The sequence below is a fragment of the Sander vitreus genome, chromosome 24 (genome assembly GCF_031162955.1).
Source record: "Sander vitreus isolate 19-12246 chromosome 24, sanVit1, whole genome shotgun sequence".
NCBI lineage: Eukaryota > Metazoa > Chordata > Actinopteri > Perciformes > Percidae > Sander > Sander vitreus.
In genome coordinates this window covers 8269057-8290010 of record NC_135878.1, presented here as the reverse complement: position 1 = coordinate 8290010, position 20954 = coordinate 8269057, and the positions used below count along the sequence as shown (strand labels likewise).

Below are 20954 nucleotides of genomic sequence, written 5' to 3'. Positions count from 1 at the left end.
AGTTTGTTCAAATTACTTATATAATTATGTTGAAGTAATATTGTGAAAGTGGGTCTTTTCATAAGGATTTTTACATGGTATTACTGCTTTTACATAAATGAACACTGATGGAAAGTTTTAAAAAAAAAAAGAAGAAAAAAACAAGAACCAAGGGAAATTGTGAAATGATAACAAAATGAAAGAATTAATTTACAAAGACAATAATTGTCTTTTAATTTATTGTAGCTAATGAAAATTTAGACATACGCTACTTGGAGTGACCAGAGTTCTTTTATGGTTTGATGTAGTCTTACATGAGATTGATACTTGGAGTCTGAACTGGTCCTAGAAGCAAGTTTTAGCACTAAAATGATCAGATATGTATGTATTAGTGTAGTATTATTACACTGTGCCTGGAGCGTTATTTTTTCAAGGATGCCACCCCTTGCATGAATAAAGTACTTTTTTGAAACACAGTTATAATACTGGTTGTCGGTATCTTCAGTAAAGCGCATCAGCAGCATAAGCTTTAAACACCTGTCACACCCCACACAGGTGATTTCAGTTATTCTGGCTGATTACATCTCTGCTCAGGTTGAATGTGGGTCTGAATGTGGGTTGAATGAGCCAATGTGGCGCTTAGATGGGATTTCTTTTAGGTCACAAATCTTTTCTACCAATAACAATGATAAAGCTGTCATTTGTCCTGCCCTAACAGGTGCAACGAAGCTAACGAGAGGCTCAGGGAGATGTCAATCAATCAGTCTAGACACACCCACACAGTCCTGGGAAGAGGTCCAATCAGCCACATTAACTGAAAACACCTGTGTGGGTGTTCAGGGCCTTTAAACTCCAGTCTACATAGAGAGAGTGTAATTAATGAACATTACTCACACATTAGTGGTAAAGATACCGTAGATCAGGTCCTGCTCTGGTAAGTAAAAGGTGCTCTGCAGCTCGTTGTAGTAAAAGGGGATTTCTCCTGAGCGTGAGCAGTTGAGTCGGGCCTTCATGAAGGTGGTCCAGGTGTCCTCCAAAAGGAAACGTCCACCCATATCGTTCTTACAGACCCGGGCCACGCGAGAGAACACTATCTTCCCACAGTCGTTTTCAACTGCGGTTTCTCTCAGGAAGAAATAGGCAAATCGACCAATCTCATAAACGGACACAAAATTAGGCTCTGAAAGACACATGAGGAGGAGAGAAAAGATATGGAAGATATGATACCCACAAAAAGAGACATGTGACAGGACAAGTCAGTGTGGTGCTTTGCTCACCGTTGAGCCATTTGGAGTTGTACTGGGCGGTGCGCAGTGGCAGCATGTTGCCCAGGCTCCTGTAGATGACGGGGTCACGTCCTGAGAAGTCAATCACCGTAGCAGCATACAACTCGCCCCTCTCTGTTACCATGGCGGTGGAGTTGTGGCGCGGGTCATAGGGACATCTGGCAACACCGTTCACTGTGTCCAACACCTGACTGATGTTACCAATCTGACAGGAAGTGTAAACAGGTGTAAACACAAGTGAATTCACAACAAATAATGAATAGAGAATCTGCTGCTTCTGTTTTAGTATTCAGTTTGCACCGCGGGTTGCAAACTACATTGTTAAGAAATAATTACATTCATTTTCTTAACTTTTGTGATGGTGAAGGGTGGATTATTTATATTACTACTTTTCGGGATCATGAAGACAACAAAGCTAATTATTTATGAGCATACATTGCAAAAAAAGGGCCTCCTTTATAGGGCTGAAACGATGAGACGACTAATCGATTATTTCAGAAAGTTTTTAACTGTCAGAGGCTTCAAATTTTCTTGAGATTCTGTGGTGATTGGGTTATAAGTAGTATTCCTTTTGATTCATTTTGATGGTGGATAATCCCCATGGCTCAAACCTGATCTAGCTGGTAACTTGCTTCATCACATCTCATGATATACCAACCTGCCTGGTTATGCAGACTGGGGTGAAAGCATTGGTCCCGCACGTGAAGAGCGTCGTCCCACTTATCAACAAAACCCGGATGTAGTTTTGACACTCCTCCTGCAGACAAACACTCAGTTTGGTTGGTAATTAATAAAACGTAAACAGTCATTTTAGTTGACCACATTATGAATAACGTGAACAAAGACTTCTGTATTATGACGCGACACACTACCTCAGACTTCCCCTTGCTCTGACATGAGCGCATTGTGTCTTCATCGGGTGCCCATTCTGTCGCCTGGGGAACACAAAAAATAAATATTTTGGTTTCTTTACAACTAAATTAACATTAATAGCATCTCCGCACCGACAGGAGTTTAGGTAGCTGCATTTCATGCAACAGTAAATCAGAAAACACACACATTTGTGCAAAATTTAAAGGAGTAGTTAAACATTTTGAGAAAAAACGCTTATTTGCTTTGTTGCTGAGAGTAAGATGAGAATACACTAATTAACATGCAATAGTGTGTTTAATCTGTAAAAAACAAAAACAAAGTGTTAACTGCAAGAAGTCACTGCTTCCAGCGAAAAAACAGTCTAGCACACAACCCATCACAAAACCACACTTACACTTTGGATGTAACATTCATTATGAGGCAGCTTTGGCTCCCTGCTTCCAGTCTTTATGCAAAGCTAAGCTAACCAGCTGCTGGCTCCAGCTACATATTTAATGTACAGACATTGATCTTCCCATCTAACTCTCAGCAAGTCAGCAAACTTCCCAAAATGCCGACCTATTCCTTTAGGCTAAAAATATGTTAATGTATTTATATGGGAGACAAAAACAAGTAAAAGCAGATTTCTTTTTCAATCGTACATTCACTTTAAAAATGTCATTACCTGTATGAGCGAGGCGTTGCTTAACGTCAGTCTGAAGAGGAAGTTTCTATAAAAGAGGTTTTTCATGTTAAGAGGAAGAGTAGCAGAAGCACACACACTGCAGAGGGTTTAATACACTAGTAATGATTTCATTCCTACAACATTGTATATTGGCAACATACAGCACGTTGACTTAATGCTGTTTGAATGTTGTCTGCTTTGAGTGTTAGTTATTTGTCACCTTGCTCCCACAATGAGCTGGTTTCTGCTCAGGTCCAGTGCCAGCTGGGAGAAATCCTTCACTCCTGGATGAGAGAACTCTGACATCCCTGGCCTCAACGCTGGAGAGAGAAAGAACAACAGGATGAAGCGACATGTAAGAGGGAAAAAGTAGCACAGAGCCATTACATGAAGTGCGTGGGAACCGTTCTCCACCAAATGGTACCTAGCTCCCAGCCTCAGATAAGCCCTCAGTGTTCTTACTGATGTGTCACATTTCTCTCCAGTGAATCAACTGATCCCGCAGTCTGACAGCTCCACAACCTCCCATGAGCCTTTCAACCTTACGCCAGAATGGAGGCTCAGGCCAAGGCTTCAAAACTTTACAAACCAAGGATGCAGACTTGAATTAAAAAAAGTAGGGGGGGAGGGGGCAGAACATAATTAAAATTGAAAACATCTGACGAACAAACCCAATTTCCAACAATTTCTGTGTAAATAGACATATTGATATTTGTTCAGTCGCAGTTCCTCTTGCCTAATGAGCCCTTTGTTGATTTTCTCAAAACTTCTACATCAGAAATATGGGTTTCTTTTTAACCAAATTACTCAAAAAAATAAGTACAATTGCAAATACCCAATTACTACTTTCATTGAATTGTGGGTATTCAATTTTATAGCATTTGAAAAAAATGAAATGGTTTCAAAACCTGACTAAACTTTGACATACACACGTCTGTGATTCTCCACCAACATAGGTTCCTCTTATATTAGTCAAAATCATTCATCATTTCAAAATGAGGTATAATCTCCTATAAATGAGATGTATTGACCATGAATTCCAAAAATAAGATATCTTAAGATAATAAAGTTACAAAACTGTCAAAAAAAAGTGTTAATTTTGACCCAGAAGGACAACAAGTGCATGGTCGACCAGAAGACAACACAAGGGATAAACAAGCCACTGGCTGTTTTACATCATCTTTGGGTAGTGTGAACAAACCACAGTCCTTCCCACAGTGTTTCAGAGCAAATTGCTGGTGTCTAAATTAATGCTGGTTCCTTTTATTGAACGGCCTCGCTTGTGGGACAAATGTATCCAAAACAATAACATCCTGGTTTGCCAGTCGGACACTTTGAGCTGAATGGAAGCTGACATCCTGTCAAAATAATATCATCAAAGGCCATTCACAGTTGTTAAGACAGCTGAAGAAGAACATTTAATGAGGCCATACTGTAGACATTTGAAACACTTATTCATTTCATATAAACCTTTGTGTATGTTAAAATGTCCAAGAATAGTTTAATAATATGAACACCTATAACTTTCAATATTGAGCCTTAAAGCACAAGATAAACCCAACTAACTCTTTATTTATTTATATATATGCAGATTAAAACACCACCTGAGAGCTTTTAACACTGCCACACTCTTATTATATCTCAAATCAACTCCAGCCTCACGCTTTGCAATACTTGAAGCATGTACATGAAGCAACATCTTGAAAGCAACTACTTTATCAAGATGGTTATTTCAAACAGAAGTGAACCAAAATTCTTGCCTGGTCTCTGTTCCACTTTGAACAGCGTTCAGAGAGTAACAATACAACATGAATACAAACCATCCCTTCATTGGACATCTACCTGTAACCATATTGTTCCTGCATTTTGGCAAATATTGTTTTACAACATAACATAGAGCATTAAGGACTGCAAGAGCTGGAAGATAATGAGAGACTTTCATCTACAGGAGTCTTCCATACATCAAACGCTATCAGCACTTGTAGCAGCGCTAATTAAATTGGTTCTTTTCCCGGTTATGTTGACTGGTGTTTTTAATGTGTATATACTATATGTGACAATACAATATATATGAAGTTGTCATAAAGTTTTTATGATCCAATCAAACCTTTCATCAGCTCATTTTTATCTTCAAATCACAAATGTCTGCATGAGGTTCAATAAATCAGATAGAAACAAGATCTCTCCTGTTTTCCATGACATTGTTTAACGAGCTGATTATTTCAAATGATGCAACAAAAATGTATACATATTGTATAGTTGGGTTAGGATAAATCAGCTTCCAGACCAACAAAGCAAGAATCAGCTAGTTTCAGCATCTGTTGCTCCAACACAAAGCTAGTTGAAAATTACGCTATAACCAAAGATTGTCTTTTAATCTGATAACTGCAATGGATGTCAGGCCACATTAACTCCTTATAAACGTAGACATGAGTTCCCACCTTTCATAAATCCATAGTAGGCTGTGTGAACCAATCAGGAATGAGACTTTTGACTTAGCGACCAGAAGTTGAGAGACAGATGTGGACATGTCTCTAATAACTGAAAAGTAAAGCTTGTACTGATGCGCTCACCTTGGTAAGAGACAACAGGATGTTCCTTTCTAAGACACTCTGCTGGTTTGATGTGAGGCTGCTGGGACAGACACACAGACGAACAGATGACCAGCACGAGGCCACAGGCGGAGAGGGCCCACGCCCCCAACCCTGACGTAACCATAGTTACAACCACATCCAGTCTTCTATCAGGTCCTCAGGAAACACCTGTTGGAATGGAGGAAAATGTAAGCACATGACCTGCAAGAATCAAACACCAAGGACAAAAACAAATCGATATTTACAATCTAAACTTTCTCTCTGTATTAGATTTTGAAAATCCATAAACATTAAACAGTACTTGACACTTCTGCACACCCTGACTTGCTCTGTCTGTGCCTGTCCATCCGTCTAAATTAGTTTTGCCAGTCCCCCCCAGCCCAGCGGCCCTTCTGCTGGCTCTGTCTGTCTGCTCTGGGTGTCCAGCCCCTCAGTGTCGGCAGGACTTGGTCACGGCTAATTCATCTCAAAAGGCCAGAGCCGCCAAACTCTCTAATGCCGACTCTCAAACCAAGGGTGCCATCAACAGAGATCTTTATGACTGAGGAGACCTTTTCAAAGACGAGCCTGGGCCCAGCGCCAAACAGGGGGTGTGAACTTTTAACGGTGAGCCACATGAAGGGTCTTTGTGTCAACATCAAAATCCATTTATGTACATCAAGTCTGCTCAAAGATGATGATCTGATGATGATGACCACATGCCCAGGGGTCATAGCAAAGGCCCTTTTACATAGAGTGTCACCAAATGGCACAAAAATGCTAAAAGAATTAGCTGATCATTTAGGCTGTGTGCTATGTGTGCACGAATGCCAGCACCTGTGGACCTTTGTGGACTTGTACGACTTACTTCTCAACATTTGGCCATGATGTCAAACAACCTGCAGTGAAGAAAACTTCCCTCGGGGGTGCCAAATAACTCCAACAATGAGGACAACAGGTAAAATACAGCAAATGGAGCTTTTTTTCTCAGCACTGTGTGAACATACGGACATCCAGGTCAAAAGGACAATGCCAACTTCATAGTTATTTTAAGTATGAGATGCACACAGCTGGATTTTGTTTTTCCTGGGAAGGAAAACATTGCAATATGCATGCTTAATAAATTGTGGAAAGTCTAAAGAAACACCTTTTTACATTTTAAAACCAAATCAGAAATCAAAATATTCAAGCAGATGAAATTTCCTGTTTTAGGTTAAAAGGGAAGGGGACTGAGTACTAGAGTTTAGATTCTCTGCCCGAGCCCGAACCGGACCCATCCCGACCCTCGGGCCGGGCTGGGCCGATATTTTCCGCCGCTATCCTTGGGCCGGGCCGGGCCCTTGATCAAGCATTTGCGTTTTTTGTAATCATTACTTCATTAGCCTTATTCGGTGGGGAGAAAGCTATGCCTCTCCAGCTTCTCCTGTAGCTCTGGGTATATGTCCTGCACTGACTTGAGTGTGAGGTAACTGTGCTACGTCGTGTCTCCCCCATCTGCAGCACTGTTCACGGCCAGTGCGTCAGCATGCAGACCGTGCCGAAGGACAGTATTAATTAGGTGATCGAGACAAGAAAGTCTCCTACATGGTTCCAGGGCTTTGATTATGTTGCTGCCTTGATCTGTTACCCACACTATTCGGCTGAGGGAGCTAGGGTCGAGTTTTTTGTTACGTTTCTTCACTCGGATCCATTTGCGATCCGTTCCATTCTGAATAAACAAACGGCGCAGTTTACATGCTTCGTCCTTGTTGCATTACCTGTATTTATTAAGATAATTCTAAACAGATTTCTGTAGTTCAAACTACTCGGAATTGTAGTTGAGAACGTCAGTTATAACGGCCCACATATTAAACAATTGTCGGGTTTAAATCGGGCTCGGGCTCATAATTACAGTTAATGTGTCGGGCCGGGCCGGGCTCGGACGCAACGTGCATGGGCTCGGGTAGGGTCGGGCTTGATTTTTTGGGCCCGTTCTAAGCTCTACTGAGTACCTAGGGCCCTCATGTGAGGAGGGCCCAAAAAGATGCTAGAATGAATAGCTGTGGATGCGGGGAGGGGCCCATAGAAAATGCTTTTCTACAGGGCCCAGAATTTTGTGCTACGCCCCTGTTAACATACCTGAATCTTTGACCAAAATGTTGCCGCTCGAGTTGCATTGTGGGTAATTTAGGCACCAGGTTTTGACAAGGAAGAAGAATACGCGGCATAAAAAAGACGATATCCCTGATTCTGCTGCGTCGATATTGATCCTATTTTAAATTGTCCATGGCTAAAATCCTATATGCAACCATCTGTACCGCGGTAGTAAACTTATTTTTTTGTTTTTTGCATTGTCCCTGACAAATGAACTATTAAATAAAATGGTCATATCAGTCGAAGCCATGAAAGCAGTTGAACTGTCAGCTGATGTCTGTCAAATTGAAGGATAAACTAGTTAAAAATGGCATATTCTTCCAACCATTTACTCACATTTATTGCAAAAAAGACTAAAGTTCTTCTAAGCTGCAGTTCAGCAGATTTGTTAAGCTTCTCCCACTCTCCTTTAACCCTTAGACCAGCTTCATTGCAGCTGCTATGTGCTGGGGAGAATGGAGGCAGTGAATGTCTGCCTGTCTACTGCTCACCAGGGGGACTGAATGTGTGTGGAGGCAGAGGTTTTTTAACCTGCTGGGTCTCACATTGTTGCTTAATGAAGCATGTGGCCATGCTCCTCTCACCGTGCAAAGGCTGGCCAGTAGAAGCCTAGTGTTCTGGGACTTGTCTATTCAGTGCAACGAGGGGGAGCAGCAGCAGACATCAGTCAGATTCTTCAGGGGCAGTAGGAAATGTTCGGATTCAGATTCTCACACTCTGACCAGCCTTAGCAAAAGACTGCATGCTTATTAATTTTTCATAAGTCCTCACACCTAAATAACAGAAAAGGTTGTTTGTCAGTGCTCTCCAAACGACCCATATCAGCAACTTCAGATCCACCACCTCTGGTAAGGTTTGCTCAATTAAAAGTACTTTGTTAAGCTTAGAGAAAGATTGTAGTCACAATTAAAAGTAGGGACAGAGCGATTATCAGCCCTGTCTGATTAACGGGCTGTTTTTTTGGCAGTTTGCAGATTATCTGTAACCGATTAATAAAATGTATTAAAAAGTGTGCTACACTACACTGGCTCCGCTACAGCTCTGTGTCTGTCCCTCTGCTTCGGTTTCACTCACCACTGAGTCCGACTTAATGTCCCGCCCACAACACTATCTGACTATCTTTTACTATGGATTATGTTGAAAGTTTCTAATTTATTAAATAATTGCTTAAAGCATTTAAACAAGGTTTTGTGTTGGAGTTTGTAACATTCCAAAATCTTAATTTTGACTAAAAGATTTTCATTTTCACTGTAAATGCATATTGGTTCCAAATATCGGTTATCGGTTTCACTAACTACTAATAATCGGTATCGGCCTTGAAAAAACATTATTGGTCGATCCCTAGTTAAAAGAAACCAACATTGACTGTTGGTAGGAGACAGCACGCAAACAGACACTGAGGACGCGGTGTACGCCCGACCATCCACCCCGATCGTCTTCCTGGAAGTTTGTGCTGCGCTATGGTGCTTCTGCCTTTGTTTATGACGAGAGAGGAGAGCCATTACTACAATGACCACAAGGGGCCAGTGTTGGACAAAAAGGAAGTAAAGGCGGGCAAACATTCATGCCTGTTTTTTCTGGAGCCATGAGCGTGTCAGAGCATTGGTGTTGGAAAAACACCATAAAGCCTAAACAACCTTTGAGAAGATTAGAAATACAGTCTCCGATTCATGTGACCCGTGTGTTTGGACTGTGGGAGGAAAACCACAGGAACACGGAGCAAACATGTGATCCACACTGAGAAGAACACCCTTTAACCCTTTTACAGCCACTGTGCATAACATTTAAGATGTGGCTTCACTGTATCAATCATGAATAAACGTAAACATATAATAATAAAAAACATATGACTGGTGTACATCTTTTAGCATCTATTGCAGCTCTATATCTGCCTGTTATTCCTCTCTGAGAATAAAATTAATTTCACAATGATCTCCAATATGGTCCTGAAATGTGTACTCTTTGCTCTTTATTTTTAAGGCATATATTTATTTGTAATTGTTATTGGTAATAAACAGTGGCCTATTTAAAAGGGAATTTAAAAGAGGATGCTAACACCATGCTTCTCTGCCTTTCACAGCAGTCACAACACTAATAGTATAAATAATTGCAAATGAAATATAAATGCCACATTGCACCACACACCATATTGGAATATGCATCCGCCCCTCAGTTACAATTTGGGAACCGACACAACCGGAGCAGTGGTTATCGTCAGACTACAGATCTTCTGAATGTCTTCCAGAAACTATAGAACCAACCAACTCACTCTGATACTGAACATGAGATGTGTTGACTAAAGCAATGATTATAATTGGCCTTAAAGTCATTAAATGTGTCCCTACTCTGCAGAAGGGTCTATTATCATCCATCACTTCTGAAGACGCTGCAACAAAAACAGCTCACTGCTAACTTCTTCTCGAAAACCTATGCCCATAGATAGATAGTTTACCTTCCCTCTTATTTCACTTAGACATTTATTACCAGCACTTGATTTGTTGCAGTGTCTTCAGTTATAAACATATGCAAGCCCTGTATGGTAAAAAGGTTCAACTATTTCACCTACGCATATCTATTAATCAGCACTCTCTCCACCAATATAGGGTTTATTAAATTGGCATCATGACTCATACAGGTGCTGGTCTGTTTAACCAAAGGGTGATTTTTCTTTCTCAGATTGATTTATTGAAGTACTTTTTCAGGGGCCTGAAGATGTGAAATTACCCAGTGATTCATGAGCAAAAAGCAAAGAATCCAAAGAACTTCAACGGTCAGTCATCTCACGACCCATACACTAATGCTGCAACGGTTAGCAGAACTAGCTGCAGCCTCCAGAGACTCTGGTGAAAATGCTGTGATACGTGTTTGGACAGCATAGTAGTGATCCTGTAGCACTTCATAACAGTTGTACAACACTGCAGTGGTTTTTGGCAAACTCTCCATTTTTCTTTTAGAAGTTGATGTGTAGCCAGTTATTGGACCTTAGAGTTGGAAGAACGATTTTTTTTAATCTCCTGGTTGCCTGCAAGCTTGAGACTGAGCTTAAGCTTTTCAAGCATGCTTACGAAATTAAAGTAATGTGAGCCTCTCTTCTTTTTTAAAGAACTTTCTATTCAAGCACTCTTGGCTTTGTCTTCAGACAAACTGAAGCAGTAGAACATTTCAGTCTTCTTTTCAGGAAGCCCTCCCGCGGTGTGTCACTTGGATACCTTCGACCCATTGCTTATATATGAATGAGTTGATTCGAAGGAGTGGGGAGGAAAGCATGGATGAACCTCTTCTGTGGCAATGTGGCCACTAAGCTTACTAAGTTTGAATGCGCCATACTGACACTGTGAAGGTGCGGTTTCTTATTCTGTCAGGATGAGTAAAACCTCTTCAGTCATTTCTTACAAAACAGCTATTATAGGAAATCATATTGTGATCTGACAACAAAAGATCTACAAAAAAACCTTGAAATGCTTAATAACACTTCCACCAGGATTACACAGGCTACAAAATGAGCATGCTGGGTGTACACGTTAAGTGAGTTTCAATGAAATATTGACAAATCCTCTTTACTGAGGTGATATATGACAAGGAAATAAATTACAAGTAATTATTTCCTTATTCAAAAGCCCCGTCATTTGTTCCTCCATGGCATCAAAAATAAAAGGAGGGAGTCCAGCATTTGACCTTTGTATATCAGCCTCTTGTCTAAACTCTCTTGTACTTGGACTTCATCCAAATATCATCAAAAGAAACAGAGACACACACACACACACACACACACACACACACACACACACACACACACACACACACACACACACACACACACACACAGAACAGAACCTGGGATTCCAAACCCCAAATTCCTCCTTAAATAAGGAGGGCTCACAAAACAACAGCTGCTACCAAAAGCAAATCTGGAAAAATCTCTCTGACTGTTACAGTAGCAGCTCCTACTCGACAGTAGGACCACCTATAAAAGTAGTAATATTAATTATCAATGAAGTCAGTTTAGTTGGAGCAAACAGACACTGAGAGGGCATCCAAAGTCTCTTTATCAAAATATTCAGAGAGGACCATTTCCGAGGCAGTGTTCTCAGCTCCTTCCTACTGGGGTGAATGGCCTCTCTGTGCAACCTGCCAACTATCTGCCAATGGCTGCGCTCTTTTACAAGTGAATAGACTGAGTTTAGCCACAGTTAAAAGACACACTAACGCGCCATGGCTGCGCCACAATGGCTACTCGGGTAATTTGCCAAACCTAATGATGCCGGTTTGGCCCCGGCTAGAGGAGGTAGAGAGCAGGAATCCTAAAGAGGCACACAGCTGCACTGATCCCTCTCTTCCTATCTCCACTCTCTCATCTCTGTCTCCCTCTGCGCTCTTATCATGAACTCCATTTCTTTTGATTTCTGGAAAAAAGACACAACTAGCGCGTATAAAACGCATACCTTCTGCATTCTCTGAAAATGCTCCACTATGAAGAAACGTCATTAGACTAAAAATGACAGGTATGTCCAACCATTCCTTACATCTACCTGCAGTAGAAAGACACAGTTGGGGAAGCACATCTGGGCTACATAAATAAAATTGATCTGCAATTAGCTTAGCTTGTTGGGGTTAGCTTGTTTAGCTTAAGCGATGCCCCCAAGTGGTCAAAATAGATGAATGCAGTTTTAACTAATCACAAGACATAACGTGCAAAGACAAATTCCGAGTGAAAGGATGTATTTGCCTAAAATGGACAATAGTTGTAATAAATCAATAAGGCGCTATGCAGAGGCAATAAATCCTCAGGAACTACACCAAGTTTTTGCAAAAGTGCATCCACCATCTCTCTATCTCCAGTGCAGGTCAACAAGATAAGTTCATGTATATGATTGGACTGAGAGGACACACAGAAAAAAACATTACTTACAGCACAATCACACTAAGAACTGCAGCCTCAAAAATGTATCATACAATTCAATCCACACCAACAGTTTTATTAATAGTATTATTATAGATACTCTTTGCCATCTTTTTCCAAACCATATACATCCAGTACAACCACCTATCACATGACTGATGCTCCATGTTCAGGTCATGTGATGACAACTGAGCAAACTCCATCCACTAAGGAAGACCGTGAGATGAGGTTCAAAGCTCCAGAAAAGGCAAGAAAGTGCAAGATAGTTACCAAGGCTAATGAGTTTAACATCTGACAATCTTTAAACGATGTACCATAATAACAAAGGTAGTATGATGGAAAGCTATTGTTTTGGATTCAATATGATTTTAACAGTGTTTCTAAAATACTGTCCACCCCTTGAGGAGGTCTTGTAAATGGAAGTTAAATTATACGTTTGGGTTTATTATCTCAGTGATGCCAGGTATGACTAGTATTTTATAGTAACGGCTCAAACCTCACTCTCCATCAAAATACCATAAAAAGAATGGCCAAATTAAAGATATGTGCCTTGATCCTATTAGTCATCTAACTATGAGGGGTGCCAGCACTGTTCCCAGCAATTATTTGGGGAGAAAGGGACATAATAATTGTAATTTTTACATACAAACTACCAGGTACTTGCTGCTTTTAGTCAAAAAATATTCATCAGTATCCCGAGAACACTGCCAGAGGGTACAATCAGTGCAATATGTGGCTCTTGCTTGACAAAAGGCCAATTGTTCATCTATTGAATGATCACGCTCAAAAAAAAAAATCTCATTCAGACAATATTTTAGAATCCAGACTGAGGCTATTGATCCAGGCTTTTCCTCCGTCTCCCCTGCGCTTTTCTCTCCTAAACCATCCCCATGCCAATTTCAGTACTCATGCTTTAGCCAGAACAAAGGAAATATCCACTACACATTACCTGAACCCCTCCAATGTTAACACATGTCTATCCATGCAACATGTAGTCTCCGCAGGGGGAGACTGATTGATTGATATAAGCTGAGGATGAGAATGAAAAGGGGGGAGGGAGAGGTCGTGGGTCATGTTATAGATCATTATGGGAGAAATTAGCCTGCAGAGAGGAAAAAGACTATCTGACAGACAGGCAGAAAAAACAGCCACAAAAAGTGTGCGACTTAGACGGAAAGACGGAAAGAACAACACAAAAGAATAAGTAATTGCACTGAAACAGCCAACCTCCACATGGGATATATCCGTGCATGAATACACACACTGCACACAGGGATATACAGGAAAATAAACTTACTTGTTCACCATCACCAAACTGCTCTGGAGGACAAACGGGTGGCACAGATCCTTCACATGGTGAGAGAGAAACAAGAGAGAGAGAACTTGTTACACATCGACACACAGTGGCACGCTGACCAGAGTGTGTGCAGGGGGGTGAAGGGGGGGAGTAAAGGGGTGTGTGGGATGGGGGAGAGCAAAGCATTCCTGTTTGTGCAGAGCAAACTTAACTCTCTGAATAGAGAGGGATGTCTGCCCTGTGTGAGTGTGTGTGTGTCTTTATTGTTATCCTTTGATTTTTTTCTAAGAAATTAGGTCAGATTAAGGTTGTAATCAGCCAAACTGTAAACAACTGCCAAAAACAATCCTTGTTAAATTGGATTCAGAATGACAAAAGAAAAAAGAAACATCCAAGAATCTGATGAAACTCTACCAACTGATGAAAGATCTTCACTGAATTCAACTCCTGCTGCACCTTCCCAGTTGCTGACACTATTTCAAGATGTCAAACATACTAATAGGACTTTGCTATTAGAAACAAGTCCCAAACATTCTGGCCTTGCCTTTAGTGGCAGTCTTACTCTTTGTAATTGCTCTTCAGGCTAATTAATGACATTTTCATTCGGTTTCATTGACGCCTATTGGCACTGGACACACAGACAACTTGTATCCTTTAACTGTGATGCAACTTCTCTGCAGTATAAAGTAAACAGTTTCTTAAGATCATTTTAGGCCTTTATTGACAGGACAGCCGAAGACATGAAAGGGGAGAGAGCGAGGGGAATGACATGCAGCAAAGGGCCGCAGATTGGAGTCGAACCCGCGGCTGCTGTGTCAAGGAGTAAACCTCTATATATCAGTGCCCGCGCTACCAACTGAGCTATCTGGGTGCCCAACACAGTTTCTTTTAGTAAAAACAAAACCTGAAAATCTAGTGCTAATTGTATTCTTATAACAAGTAAAATGCAGAGTTACGGTGCTGTTGGCTTACTTCTTCTAACTATTGGCATCTAAATCAATGTACATAAAGTGATGAGGTCAATTTTAAATCGTTTGGATACAAAATGAGTCTCGCTGTTGGTCGAGCACAGCTGCAGTATCATCAACGTGCAAATGAACGAGGAGGCAGAGTCAATAGCAAATGCCATTAGCTCAAACAAACATTTTGTTTGCCTAAACAAAGAAACCCAGTCTGGCCTCCAGAGTCACCTGATGGCCGGCAGAAAGTCCGATTTTGTTTACTGGTAAACAGGGTTTAATTTAATGTGAGCCATCAGTGACAAAAAGCATCCACTCCCTGTATCTGTTGACTGAGTTTCATAATTTTGGGTCCTTGAGGTTCATTCAAATCCCACTTCAAAGCATCAATTACTTTCAACTTTCTGTGGTAAAATAGTCTAAACTCAAGTAGTAAGTGAACCTTTACTTTGGACTACTTTATTATAGATTCAGTACGTGTACCCAAGGTCGAGGATGAAATGAAAATTCTGAGTTTTTTCAAAAATGGCCCCCAGAGTGGATGCATCTGATTATAAGGCCTTGGGCTTTTTAGCATGGACGGGGAAAAGAGAGCTTTTGGAAATCGATGAGGTGAGCCTGGTCGGGGACGAAGATCTTTACGCGAACAACGTAAAAAACTTGTCATTTTCAACAAATGTACTGTCTTAGTGTGGACATACTCTGTGTCAACAAGCAGGAAATATGACTTTTTTTCTTTTTTTTTTGTACTGTTGACAGCAACACCAATCAGGCATGGCTACAGAAGTGCCAATCTGAGAAGGCGAAGGGATGACCTCCCATTCAAAAATGAATGGCACCAATAAATCATATCCACTGAAAAATGACAGGATGGTTTAGCTTCCCGCGTTCCCAGCAGAGCATATGAGACAAATAACATTTCCCGGCCTCATCCCCAACCTTTACAGAGCAGGACATTCATCTCTCTTAGCCTCAGCCTCACCACAGCCGACTACCAAACCCCCCTGAGAGGATGAATGGCTCGTTCCTGTGCAAACTTCAGGGTGACCTCCTCGCCTCTGTTTTTACAGCCCTCCTGTCACTGCTGGGGCTGAATGATTACAGGCACAATGAGACGCAGGGGGGTGCTGAGTAAAACCAAACCAGGATCAGTGAAAGCTGGCCAGGTTTGAACATTACAGAGAACAGCGGACTTCAGGGGGGCTAAAAGATGGCCTCCAAGCTGTCAACTTAACGAGTGAATATGACTTCTATATCACCTTGTATGATTCTGAAAATGTATTAGAGCACATTCAGCCACCTGTGATTGCCTCTAACTGCCAGCGTCTTTTTAAAAGCCTAAATCATTTGTTTTGTGTCCACCTCCGAGCTCATTAGGTTAAAATCAAGTGGCTGTTATGAGCACCTTTGAACATTTTAGTAGCGTCTGCATTGTACGTTTTTGATTTCCTGTCATTTGTAGCAATCAGTTTAGTCTCAGAACAGTATAAAAACATCAGTGTATCTGCCCTTTCACTACTTTTAATTAGTTAAAAGTTAATACATGTAGCAAGATTTGCTCAATATTAATATTAATATATGAAATATACTTTTAAATTAAGTTTTTCAACTTTAAACCTGCACTGATTTTTCAGCCACTTGGGAGCAGCAACAAATTTCCCATTACACCTTTGATTCATAAGAAAATATTGATTTGTACAGCTTTAACTATTCCAACATTTGGGCTAAAGGCAAGACAATTCTGCTAAGAGGCCACTGCTTTTTTCTATGAGGCTTTTTTCTCTGTGGGCTTTTAGAGCAAAAACTGATAAGAGCAGTGAGACTGAGGCAAAAAGTGGTCGCCGAAAACCGCTAACACTATCCGTAGAGCTGAATGTAAAAAAGCATATTAGGTCATCTCCAATGATTTCCATTAATCCATGACCAGCGAAGGAGGCCTACAGTGGTTACCCAACAACTCTTAACCCCCAAAACCAGCACCCGACCCCCACCACCCCACGTTACAGCCCTCAATGGATGCCTTGTCCAGCACATAGCGCTCCACTGTGAAACAAGTCTGCGTGTCACAAAGAAATATTGACTTTTAATGCTTCAAACATTCAGCTCGCTCCGTTTTAAACAAACCTGGCTGTGTTGATTTTTTTTTAAACCCAGCAGTCACTGAGGTTTACCTTTCTACTGGAGCAACAAAACTGTGCTTACACACACACACACACACACACACAAGTAGAAGTGCAGTTTAGAGGTTAGACAAGCAGCGCAGGCAGGACACTTGATGATGATATGCATCTGCGGAAATATGCTAATGTCAAAAGTCATGAGAAATGTGCTAAATATGAGATATCAAATTCACCTAGCTTAGTGTAGGTCCAGGATGTGCTCAGCCTTACTTGCAGTAACATAAAATAGGGGCAGGGGGAAGCTGCTAGCCTAGTGCGGTCCTATGTGAAAAAACCCGTCCAAACCTGTCTTATTTACTATTCATATCTTGTTTATTTACTTGTGTAGAAATAGAAATGTAAAAGTGAAAAATTGTGGTTTTAGGAGCAGTTAGCCTTTGAGTTATTTCTTGACCAAGGGTTAGGGTTAGCAGCATCTCACGTAGCATCTCAAAGCTTTACCAAGACTGTCACTTATGATTGAAAGGTTGTTGGTTGAAATCCCTTAATGGGTGCTCTAATTTCCCCAGCAACTACTATCATGGTCCTGTAAGCAAAGTGCTAAACGGCGAAATCTCATACACTGACGCTGGAAGACTGTGGCTTTCTACAGAGTTTTCCGAGAAAAACACATAACAACTTTCCCTGAATAAATAAAGTTTAAGCACTCTCACACACACCGTCTCAGAGTCTGAATTCTGGGTGGAGAAAACCTTAACACCCAGCCGCCTGTCCATAAGCCTCTCAGCACTAAACTCGCTCTTTCTCTCCTAATCCATCTTTCTCTCCTTTTCCACTTCAACCTGACCTCACGTGAAACTGTGGAGGTCTGTGGGTAACACGCTCAGGCGTCCAGTTTAATGACTTCCATGTAGGGGGTTATATATTAGCTGCAGAAAGTCCTTGTATGTAGTGAGGGCTTAGCAGCTCTGTTTCCATTCAGGTTGTAAACTGATGTTTAAAAAGTGGCGGAAAATAAAATAATGAATGAATCTACTAATGTCCTTAACCATAAACTATAAATACATGGTTGGTCCTTGTCTTCTTATGACTGCTTGCTAACTACTTTTCAATGGTTATTGTAGTTTTACATAGCTGAGTGTTTTTCACCTTCAGCCTTTGACTTCCATTCATTTATGAACAAAAGCATAGCTGACAAAAAAAGCAAACATGATGGATTCAATTTGATCGAAGCTCAGAGTAATCTGCATTTTAAGCTCCAAAGTTGTCATGACCCCAGCTATGAGAGAGTAATTGTCATATTTGAGTATGGTATATTATGTATTTTCAAAGACACAGTAGGGGTCTTTAGAATAGATGTAATAAGTTAGTATGACCCAACAAAGTAAATAGTACATAAACCAAACCAGTAAGAATTTCAAATTTGTTAGTGAAACTATGTTTGTCTAAAGTAACTAAGATGGTTTAGGCTCCACTAGTTTTGTTGCTCAGCCTGTTATACTTTTGTCTGTTTAAGCAGACAACTTAAAAGGGTCCTATCACTACACACAACATTGACAGGGAATGAGAATGGACACATTAAGCTATTTGAAATGTGAAGGCAAAATACTGGAGCAAATCTTTGTATTAGCTTTATCAGGATCAGCTCTTCTCACATTATAGTACAAAAATAGTACGAATAATTGACTGTAAACTGTTAATACTGCAGCTCTGCAAACCCAAACTAGAAGAGATATGTCAATCTCTACTAAAATGTGGCAGTTTAATGTTTGTTTATCAGCATAAACCATAAAAAGTTCTTTTTGTTTATGAATAATACTAAACCATGTTCTTCATCTCAATATACATAGCAGCAGAATCACTTTACATGTAATTCTCACACACTTCCTCCACTACAATGCAACTATATCAGGTAAAAAAGTAGATATTTCAAGCACTGTTTGGTTGATTACAACTTCTATGCTATGCCGAATTTACCACAAGAGCTTGACATTTAATATTGGAAGTATGTTTTTATAGTGCAGAGCATGTGTTACGATTTGTGTATTCATATATAAAAATACATGTTACTAAATGAATTGCGCCGATTTGGACAGCGGCACAAATGACTTAATTTTTGAATGGAGTTCGGTGTTAATTATTTCAACGCCGGGGGCTAATTGAAACAAAAAAAAACGATCATAAGTGGGCTATTTCCAAAAGCTTACACATGAAATAAAGTTAATGCATGTAAATTAATCGAGAGCTTACCTTTTACGTTCGATTCATCATGGCATGGGATTCCTGCTGCTGGTTTAAGTTGTCAGGTTTCAGAGAGAGATGGTGCAGGCTCACAGCAGCCCGCTATCCAGAGGTCTAGACTCTGCTGAGGCTCTGAGAACAGTAGCAAGTCACAGGTTTAATTTAGACCAGTAGGGGTGCTGTCAAGAGCCAGAGTGGACCAAATGTGTAATAAACTCTGCGGGAATATCTGTCGAACAGGACTGAGTCTCATATGTCTGGAAAGTAAGCAGAATGATAGCATTAACAGTCGAAGAGGTCACATGAGTCTGTGTGTGTGTGTGTGTGTGTGTGTGTGTGTGTGTGTGTGTGTGTGTGTGTGTGTGTGTGATGTAAACCAATCAGTGTGCAAGAAAATGATTTGATACCTCTGACACAAATCTACGTTAGCCAATGTTAAAAAAAATAAAAAATAAAAGACCCTTTGATGCATAGCAAGACATTTCCTAAACAACCTAGTTTAACTTTCTTTTTTTATGTTGAGACAGAACAATGACATTAGAACAAAGAAAATAAGACAAAAGAAGAAAAAACACCTACTCAACTTACTTGTTCACCATCACCAAACTGCTCTGGAGGACAAATGTCTTCTTGTCTGTTCACCAAATGTCTTCCAAATCTGTTGCAGCTTGTTAACATAGCCTATCTCACCTGCAAACATACAGATTTCATTGGCAGAGGTTTGCTGGCTTATTGGGGCAAAAAATGCATTGCAAAAATCACAAAAAAAGCTTGGCTGCCATCTACTGGGACATTACCCTGCACATTCTATTGGTATGGTTGAGCTGTAAACAACTTTGTAATCATATAAATCATGCGGGCAACTTCATAATATTTATATATAAATGATCTTGTTTTGAATGCTATCCTAAAGTTTCCAATCAACTATGTAATATGTAATTATTATATGTAAGGTAAGCATGATGCAGATTCAATTAGGCCTAGTGTTGAACAAGCAGATATAATATATTGGATTATTTCTAACAAATGTCTCCCATTTTTATTTTAGGGATAGGAACAAAAAGAAACACACATTTCTCATTCAAAACTCAATCAGTAGTAAGTTCAAAATATAGGCCTAATGTAAAAAAACAGTCATAAGGAATCCTGAGTTAAATCCAGAACTACTATTTTGACATTTTCATTTTAAAGCTACCATTTTTATAGCCTATTTCTTCAGAGAACATCTTTACTATGTAGGGGTGGCTTACTTTAGAGTGAATAACGTTACCTATTTTATACAGTCTATGGTTCATACAGTATATTTACCTTTTTTGACACTTTATCATATCACATTTTACATGTGAAATAACACAAACATATATTTAAAATTTTTGTGAGGCTGTTTTAATTCTGTATTTATCCACCCAAATGTTGTGGCAGTGTCAAATAATTGAGTATATAGCCTATTTAGTATGTTTTAAATCCTGGCAACAATTACACTTCAAAGGTAATTTTAGCTAACCGTAGTTTTTTTTTCTATGAAGTCATAAACAATAGATCGTTACAGTGGTGGAAGAAGTATTCGTGGCAACAGAATACTTGTTCTGTAAAGTTAGAGCCCCACTGTGAGGGACTTTATCTGAAAAGTAACCAAGCAAGCTAGCAATAACGTTAGCTGTCATAATATAACGCTAGCTAATGTTAGACGAACAAAAAGTACAAAAACGCTACTTCCCTCTGAAACGAAGTAGAATAGACGTCTAAAATAACATAAGCATAACGTGTTAATACTCAAGTACAGCAACATTGCACTAATGTACTTTTAAGTACAGTAACGTTGAGTACATTTACGTTACTTTCCATCACGGCTAATATACATGTACAATAACAATGCAGCGATGTACTAATTTCCCGCGCTTTAGTCATTCATTATTAGCTAACAGGAAC

The 20954-nt window shown here is 40.1% G+C and overlaps 1 protein-coding gene across 1 annotated transcript in view; it reads right to left on the bottom strand.

The window, feature by feature from the left end:
- LOC144512973 (semaphorin-5B-like) overlaps window positions 1-20890 on the bottom strand; it is a 34732-nt gene extending 13842 nt beyond the window's left edge. Inside the window, exons 1-10 of the mRNA XM_078244000.1 lie at window positions 19614-20890; window positions 19035-19157; window positions 13706-13755; window positions 5376-5564; window positions 3023-3122; window positions 2803-2848; window positions 2138-2200; window positions 1924-2022; window positions 1257-1470; window positions 874-1159 (exon numbers count right to left, since the gene is read on the bottom strand). Coding sequence (XP_078100126.1) covers window positions 874-1159; window positions 1257-1470; window positions 1924-2022; window positions 2138-2200; window positions 2803-2848; window positions 3023-3122; window positions 5376-5520 — 953 coding nt within the window. The 5' untranslated portion in view covers window positions 5521-5564; window positions 13706-13755; window positions 19035-19157; window positions 19614-20890. The remainder of the gene's footprint in view (window positions 1-873; window positions 1160-1256; window positions 1471-1923; window positions 2023-2137; window positions 2201-2802; window positions 2849-3022; window positions 3123-5375; window positions 5565-13705; window positions 13756-19034; window positions 19158-19613) is intronic.
- Between the last annotated feature and the right edge of the window lie 64 nt (window positions 20891-20954).